The sequence below is a fragment of the Equus asinus genome, chromosome 1, assembly GCF_041296235.1.
Source record: "Equus asinus isolate D_3611 breed Donkey chromosome 1, EquAss-T2T_v2, whole genome shotgun sequence".
NCBI lineage: Eukaryota > Metazoa > Chordata > Mammalia > Perissodactyla > Equidae > Equus > Equus asinus.
The window spans coordinates 200132924-200157917 of record NC_091790.1 but is presented as its reverse complement, the minus strand read 5'-3'; the positions used below and the strand labels follow the sequence as shown (position 1 = coordinate 200157917).

Here is a 24994-nt window from a genome sequence, read left to right as displayed (position 1 = left end):
AGTTGGAATGGATGGGCAGTCACAGGAAATACTGTGGGTAGTTTGAGTGGCTCCTAGACTTTGCAGCCTGAACCAGTTGGCCTGGACCACGCATCGTGGGGCAAACAAACGGTACGATGGACCCACTGTGGAAAATAATCCATGACTAGGGAAAAATCCAGCTGTCATTTGCATATTATCACATTCTCTCCAGAATTCCCTCCAACAGTGAGCAGTCCCTGAAAAGCCATCGGTATCTTTATGGCAGTCCAAGAGGCTGTCTGAGTCCTTCAAAAGGAGGGGGAGGGAAGCTTGGGCTGTGGCCCTGCAGACGCCCTGGCCTGACCCTTCAGAAGGCTGCTGGCACTTTAGCGTCAGTGACTGATTTCTCCCACTGTTGACTTTAAACTACAAGCAGGTTGGAGCACAGCCAACACAAAACCAATACACACATTTAGATATGAGAAGGCTGCTCTTAACAAGAAAAATTGGTTGTTTCATATCACTGTTTTTCTTTACGTCACTACATTTCTTGATTTATTTCCCTTTTCATCTTTTTTCAATATTTGTAATTTGTATTGACGTGCATATTTAAAGTGTAACAAGGATTAGATGTGATTACTGTAATGCTTTCTATATTAGAAACATGTACTATGGATGGTCTACAATGGGGATAATTTGTATGCGGCTAATTGGGACTTGACAGGATCATTCTTAACAATTTTCTCTGGAAGGTCTTCCTTCTCTAGAAGGGTTTTCAAGTTCTCTTTCATTTGAAAAATGTGCATCTAAAGTCCCACGCCTGGGTCTTAGTGGTACCCTGTACTCTCATCAAGGAATTCCCCTCCCGTATTTATACTCTCTCTGTGCATAGTAGGTACTCAATAAATGTTGGTTGAATAAACTCACCTCATTGCTTGTTTATTTGGCCCATTGCTCCCCCTTTATTAGGCTTACAAGCTTCTGAAATTCAGAAGCCTGAGAAAAGAATAACAAACATTGCATAAAAATATGAATTTTCACAAAACTCTATAGGGAGATGATATTATCATTCTCATTTTATAGATGAGGAAACTGAGGTGAGAAAAGTTAAGTAACTTGCCAAAGTCATACAGCTAAGAAGCAGCTGAGGTGGCATTGTCCTTTATTGTCATTGGTACTAGCAAAGTGCATAATGGAGGCTCACTGAATTAACTGGTTAAATGAATGAATGAAAGAAACAACTCTAGAAAAATCTATTTTATAATTGACTATTACACCAAAGCCATTGGGAAACAGGATAGTCTCTGTGTGATGCAGTAATCCAACCAAAATATCTCCCAAATAATAATAATAGAAAATAATAGTGCATGTTATTTTCCAGCATTGTCCTAGCTATGAAATCTCACTGCTAATGGAGTTGAGGCTACCTGGATCATGAGCAGTTTAACAGGCTGCAAATAACAGATTAAGGCCAGATTAAGAATGGCCTGCAATGTAGGCTAATGGCATCTGCCATAAAACAGGGCTATTACAATGGGAAATCCCATAATGCCCATATCATCCCTCTTTAATTCATTAGTTAGGATGAAAATAAGAAAATGGATAAAGCCTTCACTATCCAATCATTTCTCTGCTTGTCAATTGAAATTTAAAGATTAAAGTATAAGTGTGTGTCTCTGTGTTTATGGTTCACGACAAAAAGAAATTTTACAAACACAAAAAAACCTAAATTTCAAAAATGCTACAAATTTAATTCAAATTGCATATAGTTATTGAATAGGTATTCAGGGAGCTAACAGGGAGCTCCGGAAGGTATATGAACAGGAAGCACACAGGAACAGAAGAATTAACAGCTGGGACAGAAACTGTTAGTTGCCTCTTAAGGCTTATTTCCCCTTTGTTCTTTGGTAACAAAATCCTCATGTTTAGTGAGGTACATTCATACTCAGTTAAAGGTTACAAAACCTAGCCATCTTTGCAGCTAGATGTCGTCATGTAACTAATTTCAAGCTAATGATACGTCAATGGGAGTTATGTAAAGTCATTTTCAGAAGGAGGAGTCATGCTTTCTTTTTCCCCTTCTCCACCTTCTGGAATTTGAACGTGGTTGCTGGAGCTCTAGAAGCCTGGACCCTGAGGATGTGGTCAAACCCTAAGAATGCCAGAACAGGCTGTCTGAAGGAGCATGGGCTCCTTTCACACAAAAGGGAAATAAGCTTTCATCTTGTTTAAGCAACTCTTATATATTTATTGTTTTATTATACTTAGCTCAACTTAAACCAAAATCAGTGGTTCTTAACCCTGCCTACACACTGGAAACCTCAAGAGTTTGCAAAATCCAGGAATGCCCAGAGATTTTGATTTAATTAGTGTGAGGCAGGGCCTGATGATCAGTAACTGTTAACGCTTCCTAGGTGATTCTAATTTATATGAAGCCAGTCAGTGATAATCACAGTTATAAAGTCGAAGGATGGAGGGAGCTCCAAGGTTGAAAATTATTTTTGGAGGTTGTTGCAATACTGTTCACAACCTAGATTTCGATCTAAGAGAAAAGCCATAGTAACAGAGGATCAGGAGTCTGTGACAGGCCCAGGGGAGGTGGCTGGCATGGAAGGGAAGCGTGATGACAAGTTTCAGGTGTAACGGATTTGATCTTTCAGTGGAACACGGAGTAAACAAACAAACAAATAGGCTGCATCATGTGTGGTTTTCCCTATGATCCACAATTATAATGTGCCTCAAAACTGCTTCATCAGCAATTTGCTTTAAATTTAATGACTTGCCATTTAATTTGATCCTTTTTTCATGATTGATTTTTTTAGGGAGAATGCAATTTTTTTTCTAGAAAATATCATAGATCTCCCTCTTTTTAAAGCATGTTGGGGAGAGAAATGCTGATGGAAAACGAACTGTGCTGTCTCATAAAGCTCTCATGGATCTTAGTTCTGTTTTTCTCAAGATGACTAAATAATACACTCTGTTCATGTCCATTTAGCATTCTGTTGGTAGGCTGTATCTATTTTGGGAACCCACAGCACGCTCTGAACATTTGACAGGCTCACACCTGATTAATCTCTCTTCCTTTCCTGTCATCAATATTATTTAGGGGCAGTGGTCAAACCATATTGACACTTTGCTGACATCTTCTCCGGTGCCCAATTACCTTTCTGTCATGATACAATCCATGAGGTGACAGGAGGATTCGATGCTGTGCCAAGCAAGTTGGCACCAAAATATCCCTGAGACAGAAGATAATATATCATTTTTATGCTTCTGCTGGAAGCTCCGAGAGCCATTTCCCCACCCCCACTGCCAATAGGTCTTTTAACGCACAGGGCTACCTTGTGTCTTGAAGTGTCCAGGGCTCGCCCGGATGAGCCTCGCTCACAGTTCCTATTTCATATCCCAAGGTGAATTTCTAATGAAAGAGCAGAAGCCTTGCCTTCGGCTCTTAGCCCTGACCCACATATTGAAAAGTAGTTACTCTTCTCAACAATCTCAGCTGCTAGACTTTCAAGGAATATCCTATTTAGATGCAACTTTCCACTAGAGGAAAGCTGGCCAGGAAACTTGAGCAGAGTAGGATGAGGAATAAAATGCATGGGCTGTAGAACCTTTCTGAAATCCGCTCTAGCCCTGCGCTGATGCTGAAACACACGTTTTGGGGTTAAATAAGATTAAAATAAAGCGTTTCCTTTTTCTCTCTTTTTTTCGTTCTTTTTTAAAAACAAAGTTTAAGTTATTGAAGATGGCCTTCATTAGATCAAAAGGGCATTTCCATTTATGTATCTAAAAAGGAAACATACCAATAGCCACCTATTTTTATATTTTGTTTTATACATACACACACATTTATTTGAAAATCAGCTATTGTTCTGGTCAGTTTACAACCAGAAGAGTGTTACTTATAATTGTTGTCAAAACTCCTCCTAATATCACATTCCTGTAATATGCATGAATAAGGCCACAGAGTATTAGGGTGTAAAGGGATTCTTATTCCAAGCAGGATCCCAGAAGGATTAAAAGCACAAACATGAGTTTCACAGAATTCGGATCAAGGAGAAAAAATATATTTTGCCTATAGGCTAAGGCCATGAATGTTCTCAGTTTCACGGTGTTAAATGAGAGAGATCCTCCAGTTTTCCCAGAAACTCATTCCAGTACTGGGGCTGGCAGAGTCAAGAACAGGGATGCTCTTTTGTTGTTGTTGAAAATTATTCTTCTATCTGCTTTTTCTTAAGGGAACAGTTGAATGTTGATTTATGAAAAAAAGGAATGCCTGTGAGGGAGGGTCCTTACTTTTTTAGTTTTTTAAACTACTTTTAAAAATTTTAATCCAACAGGTTAAATATAATCATGGCAAAGAATTCAAAGGGTAAATAAGATGTAGAATGGGATAAAGACAAGTCTTCCATAAGACCCCACCTCCTTAGTGCACTGTGTTAACTACTACTCGTTATGGTTTTCAGAACTTGTCTATGCAAGTACAAGGGCTATGGATCTGCATGCAATTTTTTATATGCATTTTTTTCTTTAAAAACTGGCATCATATATACTCTTCTGCAATTTGCTTTTTGCATTTTCATCTTGGCCATCTTTCTATGCAAATTTTTACATATCTATTTCCTTCCTTTAAAGCCTAATAACAGTATAATTATCTAAAACTATTAATAGACATTTCTGTTTGGTTTTATTTTGTTTCAACTGCTACAAAAAAAATGGAAAATAAAATCTTAGTACTTATATTTCTTTGTACTCATTCAAGAGAGTAAATGCCATCCATGAAGGATTCAGTCAAAGAATATATGTGTTAAAGTTTTGATAGCAATTTCCAAATTGCCCTTAAAAGGCAATTCCTTGACTTCTCTTCCCCTCATGAGGAGAGATTATGAAATAAAACTGATGTTGTCACTGTATACATTGGGTCACACTGTTGTCCCACAGAGGTGTCATCTAAGACTAAAGCCTAGACTTGGGAAAATGTACCCAACAAACCCAAGTACCCAGAAAGGGCTACTGTGATGAGCTGTTCCAGCCCACAGCGAGAGACAGCTCTTTGTAGCTTCAACTAAGAATTTTCTCCTAGAGGGAATTAATGTTTGCACTTTCAATCAACCTGAGAAACAAAAGTTCCTCCTCTGGGAACTGGGGTAGGGCTTGGGATGGGAAGCAAGGACTTACTTCTTCCAGCTTAGACTCCGATGCCCAGGGCTGCCTGAGGAAAACTGTTAGTAACAGCAGGGCTGAGATCAGGGGAAGGATCACCGTGAGCCAGGCAGGGACTTGGGGATCAGAGCCCTGCCTGTGGTGTCTAAGAGCGGCTATTTCACGTGGCAGTTGTACGTTTATCTCAGTGTCATATTTCTCTAAGCCCCAAGCCTTCAGCTGAGTCTCACTGAAAGACACAATATGGTTTCCACTGTGCTGGGGATGACTAAGGAGCCCTCTCCGCTCCAGAAGAGCATCAGGGATTGTCACAGATGGAGGCAGCCATTGGCGGCAGAGCAAGAATCTCAAGACAGGCAGCATAAGGCCAGAGTGGAAGGGCTGGGAGAAGGTGTTCTTGAACCCCTATGAGGCTGCAGCTCGGGGAACAACAAGGTAACTCTACGTGTGCACACGGGCGTGTGTAGTTTGAGGTGGGCTTACCGGACATAGTAACGACAATTACAATAGATGTTTGTGGAGCACTGCCCAGTGAAATATGCACGTACCTTCCCACTTATGAGTATCCTCTCTTCTAAACTTTATATCTACCATATAATGTAGATATTATTACTATTTCAATTTTGTGCTAAGGAAACAGCCACAGAGAGCTTTGGTAACTTGTTCAAGGTCACTGAGCTAGCAAGCAACAGAGCTAGGCACAACATCACGTTACATTTAGAAAATAATTTGAAGTTACTTATAATAAAATTACTTTTAATATAAAATCAAAATAAGAGATTTTTAAAAAACCAAATCAGGAACACCACAGAGGTGAGTAAAAGTAGAGATTAAAAATGAAACTGTATCTTCATGTTCTTGGCAGCATTAGTCACCATCACTAAAATATGGAAGCAACCCAAGTGTTCATCGATGGATAAATGGATAAACAAAATGTGGCATAAACGTACAGTGGAATATTATGCAGCCTTAAAAAGGAAGGGGATTCTGACACACACATACTACAACACAGAAGAACTTTAAGGACATTATGCTGAGTGAAATAAGCCAATCCCAAAAAGACAAATACTGCATGACTGCATTTCTATGAGGTGCTAGGGCGGTCAAGTTCACCGAGACGGAATGAATGGTGCTTGCCAGGGGCTGGGGGAGGCAAGAATGGGAGTTCTTGTTTAATAGGTAGAGAGTTTCAGATTTGCAAGATGAAGAGTTCTGGATCTAGAGCCTGGTTATGCACAAAAGAACGAATATACTTAATACCACGGTAGTGTACACTCAAAAAACGGGTAAGATAGTAAATTGTTATGTATATTCTATGAGAATAAAAAAACTGGAAAAAAATGAAATCATACTGTATGTAGTGTGTATGTTAAAACTTTTACTGAGTTCATGCCTTACTGTGTAACATCTAAGCAGGAGTCGAGTTTGCCTGCCCTGGGTTTGACTCTTGGGTCTACCACTTGATAGCTGTGTGACCTTGGGGAAGTAACTTAACCTCTCTGGGACTTAATTTCCTCATCTGTAAAATGAGGATGAAATAGTACCTTCATCATAGGGTCAATGGAATGTTTAAATAACTTGGAACATTTAAGCACTCGGAACAACGTGTGGCATGTAATTAACGCTCAATAAATTTCACTATTACTATTTGAGCAAAATGACAAATGAGAATGCACAATAAAGAATAAATATTTCACTTTGAGTAAAAGTGGACCTGTTTCATGGAAAAATGTTATTAAGAAGATAAGATAAAATTGTTTATAAACAATGAAAAAATATATAATGATTACTTTTCAAAATATCGAGCAATTAGTTGCTGGGTGGTAAGCTAACCCAATCAAGTGTGAGTTTCTGGCTTTGAAACCTTAAAGAGGTTCTGCTGCCTAAAAATGTTGGTCAGGGATTATGTCCGGTCTAGGAAGGAAAGCCCTACAGACAAGCCAGGTCCATTCAGGTCACCGGAATAGGGCATAGCCGGGTAGTATTTGACTGGCCTTTCCAACGTTGAGGTGGGAACTGCTTACTGACTGTAACACAAAGACTGCTAATGGATGCTCACCTCACTTATATCCCCCGAAGTATGTGCTTATCTTGGCCAGGACACAACTATGCAGAAATTCTACAAGTACGAGAGAAGGGCACTCAAGCAATGGATGGCATTCCTTCCCTGGCAATTCCATTTTGGAATTGCTAATTTCAGAAGCGATGATTTAGCTCATTGAGCCAGGCTGCAAGAAACCAGGAATTACCCAGTGGTGGGTACTTAGCTGAGACCAAGGCTCGCTTAATTAGGATTCTGGCACTGTAGGTGGGAATATTTACTATTGCTGTGAATAGTAAATCATAAATGTTAAATTACATTCAATCTCAGAAATAACTGTGCAAAACTTCTCCCAGCATAGATAATCAGACAATTATTGAGTTGGTTATATTTCTCGCAGGCTATTGCTGCTTTGCTATGAGACCCAATCACGCTCTGAGCTACAATCTCATTTATCCCGGCTCCATTTTTGTGTATTCTACTCTAGTAAATAAGAATAAATGCTCAATCTTAGTTTTAGAGTTCTTTAAAAAAAGCACATACAACATGTGGTCTATTGTTTAAGCTTTAAATTTAAAACTTACATATAGCTAGCTAAAACATGAAATTCATAAATCATTAAAAACATAAAAAAATGTGAGTAGTCTTCCTTGATCATGATATTGTAGAAAAACACTGGACTGGAAATTTTGGGTCTTACTCTTCTCTCTGCTTCTCATTTCCAATATAATTTTTGGAAAGTAATTAAAATTGTCCTTGACCCCACTTTATGCATCTGTAATCCAAGAAAATTGTAACGATTTTAGCTAACAATTAGCACGTCCATTCAACATGCAAAAAATAAAAATAATATACCCTACTGTAATTTTAAACATCATTTATGACAGCACTTTACCAAATCTTTACATGAATTAGGAAGTACTATCTATCCATATTCTGCTGACCTGAAAACTTAGAGACGTCAAATGTCCTGACTAGGTCACAGGCAGAGGAAACGACACAGGAGAACTCTGCACCCATTTGGTCTCAGGCCGTTTTAATCAAATGATTGCTGTGATTGCGGTAAGATTAGTAGAAGTAGCTTTCTTAGGTGGACACAGAGTCTGAAAGCAAGAGATTCAGTAGAACCTCTATCTTTACTTTTACGTCACCACGAGTGCAGGTTCACATATGTGAATTTCACTTGGATATATGTAATCAATTATTGTTTTCATGAAAGTCTCAGCTCTCCTTTGTGCTAGGACCAAAAGAATTGAATACCAGTGAACATGGGAGCACACACTCCGGTTGCCTGGACAATGAACCAGCTGGGAAGTACTCCCCCTTCTCCTAGTGGAGAGGCTGCGTCTGAAGTCAGCCTCCTACGGGGGCGTGGCTTCCTCCCTGCCCCTGGAGGGAATATGACACCCAGACAATGCCCGTAAACAGCTGGCCCCTACACCCAGCTCATCTGGTACTCTCAGAGTCTGACTTTCTTCCACCGACAAAGTTGCTCTCATTCTTGCCCTATGGGAGCAAAAGCAGCAAGGGGTTCCTTGGGACATAAATCCTCGATGCATTCAGCATGACAGCCTGGTTCCAGCATCTCTCTCAGAGGGATGATGGGGCTGGGACCTGTACCTTCTCTTCTCTTGGTGACCCCTGATTTGTAAGGTTCTCCCGTAAAGCCTGTTCCATAACACTGCCAGGTGACGCTATGGAATTCGACTTGAGATCTGCTGCACAGCAAGTTCAAAGCATGAAGGGACCCACTTTCCACAGTCGGTTTTCATTTCTTCAGATTCATTTGGAATCATTAAGAATTGCAATGAGAGTTACATAATTAAGAACCGCAAACAGCTATGCATCTCATACCATACAATTTACAGAATGTTTTTTATATTCTAGATTCTATTTAATTCTCACAAAATTAGCCAGTCAAGATTGACTGATTGATTGATTTTTGGTGAGGAAGATTGGCCCTGAGCTAACATCTCTTGCCAATCCTTCTCTTTTTGCTTGAGAAAGATTGTCCCTGAGCTAACATCCATGCCAATCTTCCTCTATCTTGTATGTGGGATGCCACCAGAGCATGGCTCGATGACGGATAGGTAGGTCCATGTCCGGGATCCAAACCCATGAACCCTGGGCCACTGAAGCAGAACATGCGAACTTAGCCACTACACTATTGGGCTGGCCCCAAGATTTGTTTTATTGTCAGACAATAAAAGTTTCCAATTGGTTAAAAGCCTCCCTCAAAGGTGGCAAATCTAGGCCATTTTTAAAGCATCCACATGGCTGGCCCTTTGCTGGGTGCTGGTGAATTCAAAGATCAATAAGACACCTCCAAAAGCTTTCTTTCTTGTGCGAAATAGGGAAGACCATTTTAATAGCTATTTATTATAAACATATTCATTACACTTTTCAGTTTGCTCAAAATTTGCTTCTACTATGAACATTAGACAAACTTTACAGAAGTCACGAGGTGAGGACGTTTTAGCTGCTACTCAGCCAGAAGGGAACAGGACATAGCAGTGTCTGGGTTCCTGAGCAACTGGAAAATTATGTCCCAATCGAAAGCTTGCTGGAGGGCTGTGTCTGTGGGTGAAGCAGAATCGGTATGTCTGCAATAAGTGTTCTCATCTGTCATCTGAACTCAGGTATGTTCTTGGAAATGGTTTCAGATGCAAATACATTTCTCTGAAATCCGTGTTTCTTATCAGTAATCCCACTAATGGTGCCCCTCTGGGGTTAGACATGACGTTATGCTGACGCCGCAAATTGAATACTTTCAAAGCTGAACTCATCGTCTACTTGCTCAAAGCTTTATTCCTTAGCTTGATATATGGCCTTACTTCCCCTCCATGTCTAGGTGCCCTGTGGGGAGCCTACCTAGACTTCTGTCTTTCTTCTTGCATAGTCATAAGTATCAAGTCCTGTAGAGGTCACTTCCCAAATATCTCATATATATTCCCCCTTCTCCATGGTCATGTCATCGTTTACCTTAAGCCCTCGATGCCTGTCAAGGACTATTGTGACATCTTCTTCCTCTCCACCCACCTCCCACATCAAGCCAACCTTCACAGGGCTCATTGCTGATAAATCTAAACTCCTAACACCCCCTTAAAAGACTAAAAGCTACACGCTTAGCCTTACTGTGGTTTCTCCTCTTTTCTCCACATCACATTCCAGATCCACTGTACTGACAATACTTATTCATGCTTCTCCTCCAAGAATATCTTATATGAAAGAGTATGTGTGGTAAACTCCTACTTCTCTTTCGAGCATCCCTCTCTCTGTGAGGACTTTCCTAACTCCTCCCTCCGCTCTCTCGGTTAGACTTAAATTTTCCTCCACTGGTTTTGTTGTATCCTGTGCATGTCTTCATTAGAGCACTAATTATACTACATTGTCTATTTGCATGTGGCTTTTTTCTCCACTTAGGTTTTGAGCTCCTTAAGGACAAAGAGCATGTTCTATTTGTCATTGCATCCTTAGCACTTAGCATAATGTCCGACAAAAATGAATTGCGCTTGAATTTATGCACTGGATTTCCTCTTCCTAAATAGCTCAACTATCCTCTGTGGTAGGACAAAAAGAATCAAACGGTCTGGGTTGCCAGGATGATGAACCCTCTGGAACGGCGTTCTCATATCTAGCTGCAGAGGCTACACCCAAAGCCAGCTTCCAGAAGGGGTCTTGAGTCAATGTTGAACAGAAAGGAATCTGAGAGAGCCTATGGAACTTGCTTAAGGACACACAACTAGTAAAAAGTGACAACAAGAACATAAGTCAGGGCAGGGATTTTTGTTCTTGCCATCCACTGTTTTATCCCTAGTACCTAGAAGATTCTCTGGCACATGAGAGTTCGATCAATATTTGTTGAGTAAGTGACTGACTGAATGAATGATTGACTGAATAAATGAAAAGCTAACTTCAAAGCTCGTGTCCTTTTGATTCCATTCTCTTGACTTCCGATCTTTGTATTGCATATAAATGTGTGTGTGTGTAGACACATCTTTCAAATAAATAAAATTAAAAATTGAATACCATGATTTTCTCTTTACCAGAAAACACAATTAAAGAGTAATGATAGCTATTTACATACTCCCACGTAGAAATTCTAAGCCATTGAGATGTACAGCCTTGGTAATTCATTTCATTTACTAAAATAAAAATGGCTTTTTGAAAACAGGTAGACATCCTACCTGGAAATCACATAATTCTACATTTAGAATTAGTTTTTGATTAACTGGTAGAACGAACTTGTCTTGTAAACTGTCTTCTAACTAGCGTAAAACAGAGGCTGACAGAAGGAAACTGTGGTTGGACCTGGGAGGAAAGGCAGGGCTGTGCTCTCTGCTGCTGTCCAGAGGCAGGAACCGAGCATCCCCAAGCTTCTGAAATCGTAAGAAGCAGGTACAGGATGTATGCTTCTGGGAAGAACCGTACCTGGTTTATGTTCTTCCACCTAAACTTCTGGGGCCTCTTTTTCACAAGGAATGACAGCTGATTTTATCTTTATCTGTTACTGACATAGACCCAGCCATTGACTGTGAAGTGGGACAAAAGCCAGCAGAGGGATGAGAGAAACCCAAAATAGATCTTCCTTGAACTGATTCGTATCAGAGTTATAAACAGTTCCAGGCAGGTGAAAGAAAAGCGGACAGACTGGCAAGCACTGTTGCTGAAGACAGGAGCAGAGAACAATTTTTTCCTTTTCTTTTTTTTCCCTCTCTTTTTTTTCTTGTCCAGCTACTCAAAGCAAACATTGTAGGAGGTGGAGGCCCTCCCGTTGGAGGTTGTTTACTGTGGATGTGCTCACACGCCTGCACACGGGCTCCCCGCCCTCGGCCATCCCCTCTATTGTTACAAAGCACATTTTATAATGCAAATCATGCCTGCTACATGGCTCATTATTTTCCTCTCTGAATAAAATATGAACACATCAATTATGTGTCCTTCTATTTCTAAATGCATATCCTCGTTGCACTGACCGCTTTCTGCCTTATATTTTTCAGAACGTTCCTGACATTTGTCAACTGGGTTAGTTCCAAACCTTTCTAGGCTATTATCTTACTATTTCGGCACTTTTCAAGCTTTCTCTTCCATCTAATTAGTTTGACCTGAAGGCACTCCACGAGGGCAAGCTCGCTTGCGCTGACAACCGCACTCACCACTGCTTGTAATCCGCGTCACAATTACAGTAGTACTTGGGGTCAGTGCAGTTCCGCTCGATGCCGCAGGCGCATTTCTGAATCCCAGGCGCGGAGCCTCCCCAGTAGTAGTGCTTCTCGTTGGCTTTGCCAACCCACCATGTGTAAGGACTTCCATCTACGAGAAAGCAGAAAGGCACGTTGAGATGGTCTAGGACTGAGTCATTACAATGTCACACGTTCACCCACCTTCCCCAGGAGGAATATCACTCTCTGAGAGACTGAACATCACCAACTCTCTTGAAAGTAAATGATTTCAATAACAAGAATATTTAACAAAAAATATCAGAGGGAATGGTAAGCTCAAGTTTTCCCACCAGGATATGCACCTCTTTCCTTGGAAGAAACATTTACATGCCAAGCTTCAGTAATTTAGGAGTCTATTCTGCAAATTGGCTGCCCAGATGGAGGCGATCCCCAATGAAGGCATAGAGACCACGTACTGATTCTGTAACATACAACTGAGGTCATGACTAGTCATGCTTTTCTGTGAAATGACAGTCATGGCAATTATGGGATATTAGAGCCACACATGGACTTTCATTACATCTTAGTGCGATCTCTTTATTTAACAGGTAAAGAACTAAGGTCTTGAAAAATGAAGCAGTTTTTCCATCACACAGCAGATTAGCTCACAAACCAGACGTCTGACACCAAATCTCACAAGACATTGGACAATGTTCTTTATACGGTATTACTTTCCTTTATTATTTGGCCTGATATTCCATCATTTACTCATTCATTCATCCAATCATCACATATCCCTTGAGTTTCCATTATGTGTCAAACATTCTAAGAAACTCAGTAGAATAATACAGGAAAAAGATACAAGTTGAGAATTCAGTTTAATGGGTATTATGAACACACAGGAGGGTGGGTGAGTAAAAGGAGGTCATGAAGGAAGGTACTAGAAGAGGTAAAATATTTGAGCTATGTCTTGAAGGTTGAGTGGCAGTTACCCAGGTGAATAAAGATAGAAGAGAGCTAAGGGCTCCTAGGCAAAAGGAGCAGAATGGTAAAGTTTTAGGTGGAAAATGTACAAAGGAGTCTATGCATTTATGGTAGAATAGGGCTGAAGAGATGTGTGAGGGAGTAGCATGAGTAGGTAGTTACGGACAGTAGATGAGGGTCATATCACCAAAAAAATCTTTTTCCAAATAATAAGTTATTTTGAATTAGTTTATTTTTTGCTTTTCAGTGTTTATTTCCTTCTATTTAAGAAGTTTGGTTATAATCCAATGTTACTACAATAAAAACAATTAAATTAAAAGAACACCAAAAAAAAAAAAAAGGTTTGAACTTCATCCTGAAAGTGATGGGAAACCATTAAAGGATTTTAAGCAGGGAACTGTCATGATCAAGTTTGTGTTTTGAAAATTTACCGTAAGGTGAAATAGAAAGTTCTGGAGGATGGAGTCAGGGAGGCCAGATGAGATGCTCATGTGTTAACACAGAGGAGAGACAATAAAATAGCAGTGAAATGGAAAGGAAGAGAAAATAGAGATTTAGGAGGTACACATGGCCTGAGACTGTTGAGGTTTGGGTGGGAGAGAAGGTGGGAAGAAGGGATTGTGAATCAACCTGAGGTTTCTGGCTCAGGTGACTGAGAGGATGGTGATGTGTTTCACCAAGGTGCATAATTGGGTGGGAAGATTAGAAGTTTAGAGAATGTCAAAGAAAGGATGATAAGCTTGATACATGAAATAGGCAGTTGGCTAGAGAAGTCTGGATCTCAGAATATTTTCTGGGCTGAAAATCTCGTTTTAGGAGCCATCAGGGTAAACCAGAAATATTGGTAGCAGAAGATATGCCGTTGGAATCTTTTAGATCACAGCAGCATTTAGAGAACAGAAAGAGAGGGAAATGGCCATAGTGGAGATGAAGAAGGAAAGAAGTCAGAGAGGACAGAGAAAACAACAAGGAAAGGATTTCCAAAAAAACAGTGTGGTCAGCCTTGTCAGATTTCATAGTGAAGTCCATTAAGATATGAGAATTTAAACTTTTCCTTTTAATTCGACAGCTAGATGGTCATGGAAGACATTCTTAAGAGGAGTTTCAGGTGAGCGATGGGAAGAAGAAGCCAGGTAGCAGCAGGCAGAGGAGGGAATGGAGGGGAGAAGGCTGAGCCCCCGAGAACAGATGGCTCTTGTAGGAAGCTGGGGAATGAATGGGATCTCATGGAGGCAGTGCTGGCCGGTAAACCGAGAAGGCTAGTCAATTTTAGCCAGGTATATGGCTAAAATTCCATGGTGACAACCCACCCACCCTTTCAGACAGTTGTGTACACTAGTCCCAGTATCTGTGTAAGTGCTCAGAAATGAAGTTGAAGAAAAAGTCATGTGCTCACTGAGTTATCATGCGAACAGTCACAACATCTCAGCAAATAATACAATAAAGTAAGTAAGGGTCATACTGGGAATTTTGTAAAAACTGCTGCAGGGCTTTCTCAGACATGCCAATAGTTTTCTTTCATTTTTACCGGTGGGCAATTTAAAGTCATGAAACTGTACTGGAAGACCCAGCCTTGACGTGATGAATGAGCAAATGCTCTGAACTTGGAAGCAAGTTCTTCAGGTGTTCTCCTACTTCACACAAATTTCTAGATTTTCCAATTTCTAGATTTTCCAGTTGTGCTGACTTAATTTGGAAACGTCACCATTTTTCCTTTTGCGAGGTCATTTGTGACACCTGAATTTTAATAAATACATTTGACTTGATCTGGTAAAGTAGAGAGGGAGATTTCAGTACCCTGTTCTGAAGAGAGGGAGAAGCCGGTTCTCTGAGACAAGGGTCCACTCAGAAACCCTGTCTTCTGCCCATCTGAGCCTTGTCCCCGCATATCAGGGGCTGTGTTTGCTTTCTGCACTTAAGCTATTTCGCTTCTCCCTTCTCTTTCCATCAGGGTAAAGAGTAAAGCATCCAATTTCCGATGCTTCCCAGTCTTGGAACCATGACCACTAATAAACCCTTGTTTTCTTTTGATGCGGTCAAATGTTTAACAAAATAAGCCTTGAAAAACCTCATGTATGGAAACTGTAACATCTGAGCCGGGTCATTTGGTCAGCAAGCTGCACTAGGTCTCTGCTGATTCCATCCCTGGCAGTGTTAACAGCAGGAGGGCAAGGTGAATGGTGCAATGCTGACCTTATGAAGGCATCTGGGGCCTTCCAGCCCAGAGCTGACCCTGAACATGTAGAAACATGACCTAGGCTGTCATCACATCTACGTCACCCTGTACCTTTTCAAGTTGACCAAAGGCTAAATTCTGTCTTGCAAAGCAAATTTTGGTTCCTATCATTGTTCTTGGAAACTAGAGGGTACTAACACACCTGGTGGAGAGGAGGAAACAAACCAGACACCTGCAGAACTGGAGTCATGGCTTGTCCTGCAGGACACTCCCTCCCACTGCCTGTACCTGAAACAGCCAATGAAAGAGCACGTATCTCAGAACCTCAGCTCAATTTCCAACTATTCCTTCCAGTGACCAGGACAAACAACCTCACACTGTTCTATAATCGTTATAGAAAGTGATGAGAAATTGCGTGAACCAGAGAAGCCGGGTGCGGCTCAGTATTCTTCATAAAAATAAGAACAATGTCAGTAAAAGGAGCAAGACAATTAGCAGCCTCCTCTTTAGCATGAGACTGAGAAATGTGCTGTAGGGGAAATGGAGAAGAAAACACCACCTTCAGGGAGTACGGAGAAGCCCAGGAGAGGGCGTCTCAGTGTCAAGTTGTTTGGGCTGTAGGTGTCCCACTTGGAGCCCTAAGCTCTGCATGGGATCCAGGCTCTGAACTGATCTCACGGGGCAGACCTCGGTTCCCTAGGGAGGGACTCTCCTCAGATGCCAGGATGGGAATCAAAGGGATGATCTGCAATCACATTTCTTCTATTCGGTGTAAGGAGGCAACACACTCGGGACCAGGTAAGAGTAGCCCAACTTCTCAGTTCTTCCCTCATCCTCCACCTTTTTCTCAAGTCACATATAGTCTTTTATAGCTGATGTTCTCAGTTAGGCTGATGCAAAATCGACCTCATTTTGTTCTTCTTCCCTGGAAACCAAGTTAAGTGCAGTGCAAAATGTTTTACTTAGCTCTTTCTACATCTGCCACGAACAGAAGAATGCCAACAAGAAAAACATATTCCAGGGAAACAGCAAATGGAACCCTTTGTTATCAGCATTGGCTAATTTGGTTAAGTCAAATCACTATAAAATAAATTTTTAATTTAGCCTATATTTTATCTTCAGCAAAAAGAGAATGGTTCAATTTGTGTTGAGCAAAGAATTGCCTTCTTCCAGTGCTATCCTAATGAAGCGCTACTTTCTGCTTTACAAATCATTATTTACCTGTTAATTGACTCTGGGGAAAAGCAGTTAAAGGCAATAAAAAGGGAAAGCCTTTTCAAAAGACAAGAATAAGAAGTGGTGAGAAAAGAAATAATTGAATTACCCAGTGCCAAGAGATCAAGAACTTCTCTAACCTCAGAATATGAAGATTTTCGTTAACTATGTTAAGTAGGTGTAATCACTGTGACAAGACTAGGTAATGAGGAACCATATTCTAAATTAGCTAGAAGCTAAATTATCAAAGTAAGGTATATTGTATTAAAAGAGTCAGATATGGATTGAATTAAATATAATCACTTTACTCTTTCTACTCACTTAAGATCAAGTTTTATCATGCTGAAAGGTTTACTATGATTTAGATGATTAAACTGGGGAAGGGAGAAAGAAAAGAGCCTACTTGTTTCCCGAGACTTAAAGAAATCAATAGATCTCTGTTATTTTCTCCAAGAACAACAAGTTGTTTCAGAAACACAAGGGCAAATGCGCGGGGACCTCTTGATGAAAATGTGGTCCATATCCGTGATTTTCAAAATGTGTCCTTTGGAACTTCTGGGCTACACAAAGTAATTTAATAGTCTGCTTAAATAAATATTATCCTGGCACACCCTAAGATAAGACCCAGTATGCTCCCTGGGACATTTAATTAGCTCCATTTTATCCTCTTCTATAAGATATTAAAAACAATACCACAAGGGTTTATCGTCTCCAAAACGTAAACTTAAAAGCGTTTTTTTTTAGCTTGATGAAACTTAGCTTTATTACATCTATTACTATCTACTTCTGCACAAATTCTGTGAAAGAATCACAACGGGCTTTTAGCGGAGGAAATAGAACAGGTACAATCGCTGCGGAAATTGCCTTTCGTGCTCTGCTGAGCGCCCCCTGCTGGCAGCTCCCGGGCAGCCCCGCCAGACTCCTGCCGTCTGGCAGCCTTTTCCGGCCGTTTGAAGCCCCCTACAGTGCAAGATCCTCTTTCTAAAGAAGTGACTCCTGCTTTGAAAAATCCCCCACTTCCTCCTCCCTTCCATCCTTACCGCAGCATGACCGAATTTTGTTTCCTCCACTCCATCAGTCCATTTCAGCTGACCACTCTGATCTGATTCCAATACTCCATACCAAGGTATGAATGGTGATAATATGCTTTCTAAGTAAAGGCATCTCTAATTGGTGTGATTCTAGACAGTATGTGCAAAGCATTTCGGTAGCTGTGAGAACCTTCCTTGCAATGCAAATGACCTAGAGAAGAAGGTAGGTGAAACCTTATGATATGCCCCAGCCTGGGCTGGAGCAGAGAACAAGTTTGGAGGTGCTGTAGCTACTAGAAAGCCCTCCAGATAATCTGATAGCTATAATTTGGAAGATCAAGCAGGGCAGAATTCCCTTTTTCTTCAGGATGAGATGTGCACAGTCCAAGAGTTCCAGGGCCCTAAAGCTAAAGGTGACAGCTGCCCTTGACCCATGCATTGGAAGCGGGAACAGGCCACTAGTCCTAGAGTTCGCTGGTTTAGATAGAGGCAGACTCTTGTCTTCGACAGGTGGAGTTCGTCCTGATGCAATCACCTCCAAGAACTGGACCGTGGCCGCTTAAGTCTCAGGATTCTCCAGGAAAAATGAGGGTGGGAGGTGAAGTCACAGAGAGGCTGCTTCCCTGGGTTTTCCCTCTGCTGGGAGATCAGTATAGAGAAGGTTTCCACTTACCTGACATAAGATTCATCTGAGGCTCCTGTCAACACTCTAGAGTCCTGGGCCCACAGAACAGCTTTATAGAGTAAGAGTCTCAGAGGAAGTTCTTGAGACCTGGTCACTAACGCCCTGGTGATCCTTATCAGGTCCACATACACTGACCGGGGCCAAGGACAGTGCAGGTTTAGTTCATAGAACACAGAGGCCCCGGGGCCTGGGTCCCAGAGGAATACCAGACCAGGACCTTGATTTCTAGGTGAAATCTGAGGAGGGGATATGGTGTTTACTACAATAACACCTCCATTTAAAATTCCCAATTTCTTTTTCAGAATAATCTAGTCATTGTAACTCTTTTTTTCTTTTTGCAATTTCATAATCATGGTCCTGAGTCCAAATGCCTGTATTTTAGCACTGTTTAGATTAAGAACTTTAAAAATAAAATTAAAAATCATATATCTTGGCATTTTCATAGGTAGAAAAGGCTATCATCTCAACTTGCCTATAATTTTTGTGAAATCAACTTATTAAACTGGATAACAATATTCTCTTTTGTTTCCCAATCACCTAATTCTATGTTGTTCTATGGGAGTATAAAGATCAAGCAAAGAATGAGTCCAAAAAAGTCCTGTGGAGCTCATGCTGCAGACAGTGACATGAAGTTTGGAAAACTCATAATTTTGAAGTTATAATATAAACATTCAATTTGGTAGTTCACGGTGAACATTTTCTCTCGCTGTGATCGAATGTCACTAAACTCCCTTGATTAGGGCTGAACAGGAATGAATGCGCTTCATTAGCCTCACGTTGCATCTTTTGGAATCACATTGGATTTTACCACATTTTATTAATTCGAATAGAGACCAAATTTAGAAATGGGGAATTGAAGTTCAGATCAAAATGGACCCGAACTGAAATGTTAATTAATTAAAAATTAATTTCACTGCATAATATTTAAATTTATTTTATTGAATGGAACTTAATAGATTTCAATCAAGGACTGATTCCACTGAGCAGAATTTGATTGAGTTGAATCAAATCACTTTGAATCCTATTCAAATGAATCAGATTTTATTAATTCGAATGGAATTGAAGTGACAGATTAGATGGGAGTTCATAATTCTGAGCAGTATTAAAGAGAACAGAAGTCTAAGTTAACTTGGCTTCCGTTTCTGCAGAGGTCACTGGCATTCAAGGCCCCCCCAGTAACTCTGGTTAATTCCTTTCTGCCATGGCCCCAGGGACAAATGTGATTAATAATACCAAAGTGACTGGGTGGAACCACATGCTGTTTGTAGGATATAATAATGCACTTTTCTAGTCTTTTTTCACTAGAGAAGCCCTGGCCAATTATTTTAAATATTTCTTTTCTTCTCTATAGAATAAATGAAGAGAGAATTAACTGGAACTCGGACAATGATTTGTGTGAGTACTGCCTGCTCCCTTTATTGTTATTTTCTGTTAAAAAGTGTATTTATCTAATAAAACATGCCTTCCCCTGGCCTATCATTTATGGTGAATGTCTTCATGTCCTGTGCCTTGACTTTTAGTGATCGATAATGAATGCACCTCGGCTTGTTTTATATACAAAAGATGGCTATAACTTTTCAAATTAGTAGCAGAATATTGTTTTGCAACTGCATGGCATGCTACATAATCAATAGGCACCTTCTTAGTGCAGGAGAGACAATCTGGGGGATAGGAGGGAAAACCTGATTCCTGCCTTCTAATCTTCTGGGTTAGTGCAGCGATGTTTGTTTAGTAATTTACAACCATGAAAGTTCATGCCTTCATATCTGATGGGGCATACACATAATAAGATGGAAAAAAACCACACATTGGATGTCATAGGAGTGGTGCAGGCAATGGGTCCTGCAGGATTTTGAAGAAGGGATCAATTACCAAGGACCAAGGAGGCCTGGAGAGCCTCGGTGAGGAGAAGATCTGACTGCAGCTTTGATGGAAGAGTGGGACCCAGGAAACCAGAAGGAGGATATGAGCGTTTCAGAATCTCCTGAATGGCTAGGCCACCGTGTGAAGCCAGGAAACATCAACTGGTTTCAGGAACTATGGGGTAATCGCTTAGGTTGGTGGGGAGGGCAGAGGCGTGGAATATGTGCTTGGAGAAAGGGTTATGGGCACTTCCGTGGTGTTCGCACTTTAGTTTTTATGTAACGGGGAGTCATATTTAAAATTTTTTAAATGTAAAAATATTTTACATGTACGACTGTAAGTTTATATAAGCTCTAAAGAATAATAATAAAATAAACAGCCTCGTACTTAGTTGACCCATTATCGTTGTTATACGGTATGTGGCTCTTTGAATATATCACATTTTACTAATTCTAATGTTGATGAACGTTGCAGTGTGTCATTTTTTGCTATTTCCACGTGCTCCATGAACTTGTCTAAGAGTTTTGAGCACATCCCTATAGCAGAATCGTTAGGTCATGTGATCCCTGCATCTGCAAATCGTTTTTCCAAAGCACTTGTATGAACGTAAAAGCCCACCAGCAGCAGATAAAACTTCCAGTTGGTCAAAATCCTTGAGTATTAACTGTGGCAACCGCACAGTGGAAAAAAGTACTTTTTGGTTTTAGGTATATTTCGGTGATTACTTATAAGATTGTTGTCTTTCCATGTTTATTCTTCATTTATATTCCCTTATTTTTGAAAATATCTGTCATGTTATTTTGCCAATCTTCTTATTGGATTTTTGGTGTTTTATTGATTTGTAGAAAATGCTCAGGAAAATGATCTTATAATAATTATAATGACGCAAATTTCGCTTTTTATGGTGGTCTTAATAAGGAAATGTTCTTAATTTTATTTTTTAGTTGAATTTATTAACATTTTCTTCATGGTTTATTGCCTTGAAATGATAAAATTATTTCCTTCTGCTTTTTTATAAACAATATTAAAGCTCTACCATTTCCATTTGGTTCTTTAAATAATCGGGAATTAATTTTTATTAATGACATAACGTAGGAATCCAATTTGAGATTTCTTCTCAAGCTTGTATTCAGAAGAGTCAAATCCATGGGGATGGAACAGAGATCGTTGGTGGCCAGGGCTGGGGGGCAGGGGGTCCAGGGAGCAACTGCTCAATGGGTATGGGGTTTCCTCTTGGGATGATGATCATGTTTTGAAACTAGATAGATAATAGTGCTTGTACAACATTGTGACTGCACTAAGCGTCATAGAAATTTTCACTTACTGTTGTGTTAATGAATTTCACCCCAATTAAAAAGAACAAGGAGGGAAAGAGAAAAAAAAGGAAAAGAAAAAGAAAATCCAGCTAGAACTTTGAACTGAATTACTTTGAATGAATGGATAAAGTTGTGGAAAATTTATATGCTTATCATATATACCTATCCTGCTTACCATCATAATATATCTGTCCATTTAGATGTTTTTAAACATCTCTCAATAAACTTTATAATTTTCTTGATAAAGGTCTTTCATATATTTGTTAAATTTATTCATAAATGGTATGCTTTTAAACATTACATATTCTAATACTTTGTGCTGATATGTAGAGATAAAATTAAATTTTTATGTTGATATTGTATCCAGAAAATGTGTTAAACTCTCATATTAGTTCAAATTATTAATCCATTGATATTTTCAATTTTCTCAAGTCTACATTGTTATTTATGAATAATGATAGTTTGTTTCTTCTTTTCCAGTCTCTATCTCTTTATATCTTCTTTCCTGTCTTAATGCAGTGGTTATGACCTACTGTTCAGTGTTAAACTAAGCTGGTGATGGGGGTCTTCTTTATGTGTTTACTGGTTTCAAGGAAAATGCTTTAATGGTTAGCCATTAAGTGTCATGTTACTGTTGTTGTAAAAAAAATTTCATCTTTTTGTTTAAGGGAGTTCTCTTCCACTTATCATCTGCTAAGATATTTTTTAACATGCATTGATATTTAATTTTATTCAATGCTTTGTCTGCACTTAATGAAATGATAATACGTTGTCTCCTTTTTAGCTGCTAATGTGATGGATTACATTTATAGATTTTTTTTTTCCCCTGAGGAAGATTGGCTCTGAGCTAACATCTGTTGCCAACCTTCCTCTTTTTTGCTTGAGGAAGATAAGCCCTGAGCTAACATCGGTGTCAGTCTCCCTCCACTTTGTATGTGGGTCACTCCCACAACATGGCTGACGAGTGGTGTAGGTCTGCACTTGGGATCCAAACCCACAAACCTGGGCGGCGAGAGTGGAGCACGCTGAACTCAACCACTAGGCCCCGGGGCTGGCCCCTTTTATAGATGTTTTTAATGATAGTATTTGTAAAAAATCAACTTTGTTGTGATAAATTATTATTTATATATATTGTTGGATTCGCTTTGCTCTTTTGTTGAGGATTTTTGCTACTATGTTCCTCAATGACATTGGCCTGACCTTCCCCATGTTGTGCTATCAGTACGTTTTGGTACTAAGTTAATACCAGCCTCAAAGAATGGTTTGAGGACTGTACAAGATTGGAATTGTTGTAAACTATCTGAGGTTAATATAATTTACTATCTTTAATTGTTATAAGACCATATCCATTTATAGAAGTTTAGATTTTTGCACATCTGTTGTATCCATTTATATTACATTTTTCTATGAATTTGTCCATTACATCCAAACTTTTAAATATATTGGTAAAAGTTGTATTTATGTCCCCTTTTTCATTTCTGCTAGTAGGTTTTCTCTCCTTTTTCTGACCAATCAGAAATTTATCAATTTTACTAGTCTTTTCAAAGAATCAAGTTGGTTGATCCTTTTGTATGTTTGATTTGTGGTTCACTAATTCCTGCTTTCACGTTTATTTTATCTCTTCTACTTTCTTTGGATATATTCTAGGCTCCTTTGTCCAATTTCTTAATCTGGAGGCTTAGCTCAGAAATTTTAATCCCTTGTAGTTTTTTAATAGATCCATTTAAGACCGTAAATTCTATCGAAATACCACTCTAGGAATATCTCTCACATTTTGAACTGTGTTGCCATCTTAATCTAGTAATATGTGTTATCTAATAATGATTATTAATTCTTCTATGAGTCAGGTTATTTAGAAGTATCTTTTAAAATTTTGAACTATACGCTTTGCTTTAAGCTGTCTTTTTGTAAAGGTATCTTTTTAGCTGATGTTTAAAATTTAATATGATCATGGTCAGAAAACAGAATCTACATGACAGCAATAATCTCAAACTTGTTGAGATTTGTTTTAGAGTCCAGTTTGTGGTCAATATTATAAAATGTGTTACATGTGCTTGAAAAAAAAGTTCATTCTCTAATTATTCTATATCTGTTTATCAACTAAAACTTGTCAATTATGCTATTCAGTCCTATCTGTGTTGCCCAATAGGTAGCCAATAGCTACACGCAGCTTTTAAAATTAAAATTAAAATTAACTAAAATTAAAATTTAGTTCTTCAGACCCCAGCCTAGAGGCTACCATTTTGGACAGCAAACGTTTTCATCACCTCAGAAAGTTCTTTTGGTCAGTGCCGCTCTCTATGCTTAATGATTTTTACATTTTCCTGATCTACCATTACCATTTTTGCTCAGCTAAAAACGTCTTTATTTGGACTCTCTATATAACGGATAGTTCTTCTGGTGGTATATTCAAGATTGATGGTTATTTTCTCACAACAGTTTGAAAATATTATTCTAATGTCTCTAGGTTTCCCTTGTCAAGAAGTCAGTTTTGTATCCATCCTTTTTGTAGGTAAACTGTATTTTCTCTCAGTCTCGCTGGGGTTTTTTCTCACTCTTGTTTGGATCCATTGTGACTCCTCAGTTTGAATCTGAATCTGCGTACTTTTTCAGTTCTGGTGAATTCTTAGCTAATATGCCCTAAAATAGGGCTTCTCCTCATTTTCCTTTTTTCTTTTTCCAGAACTCCAGTTAGACATGGCTTAAATGTTATTGATCTGATTCCCTCACTCTTAATCTCACTTTTATATTGTACGACTCTTTGTCTCACTGTGCAGATTTCTGGAAGTTTCTTCAGAATCTATTTTCCATTTCACTATTTTCACTTTAGCTGGGTAGAAATTGCTATTTAACTCTTCCATTAAGCTTTTAATTTTATCCATTACATTTTGATTTCTATAACTTTTTCTGGGTTCTTTTTCAAATGCCACTCATTATTTTTGACAGTTTTTTCCTTAATCATATCTTCAATTTCCCCTTAAAAAAACAATCTGATACAATAATTTCAATATCTTACGTTTCTGCAGGACTGAAAATACTATTAGTTATTTCTGTTGGCTCACAATTATGGTATCTTGCTTCCCCACACATTTCATGATCAGTTTTTCCTTTGAGACCATGTTCCTTGGGAATGTATCTGTGGGAATTCTTTGAGGTCCATTTAAGTTTTGTCCCTCTCAGATAATTTGCATTTGCTTTTATCGGATACTTGGGGGTATTACCAAGCTGGGGCCTCTTTGGAATATATTTTTAGCTTGAATTTTTCCCCCAACCCTGCAGAGGGTGAATTCGACCTGCAAACATACAACAGAAGTGGCTCTTTGTCACACCACTTTAAGGGATAATTTTTTTCTTTCTCTTTACCCTGAGCCAAGGTCCAGACGGTCAAAATTCC

The 24994-nt window shown here is 39.3% G+C and overlaps 1 protein-coding gene across 1 annotated transcript in view; it reads right to left on the bottom strand.

Moving 5' to 3' along the window:
* Window positions 1-24994, bottom strand: part of CNTNAP2 (contactin associated protein 2) — a 1870188-nt gene that overhangs the window by 390821 nt on the left and 1454373 nt on the right. Inside the window, exon 14 of the mRNA XM_014858430.3 lies at window positions 12325-12481. Within this exon, the coding sequence (XP_014713916.1) occupies window positions 12325-12481 (157 nt within the window). The remainder of the gene's footprint in view (window positions 1-12324; window positions 12482-24994) is intronic.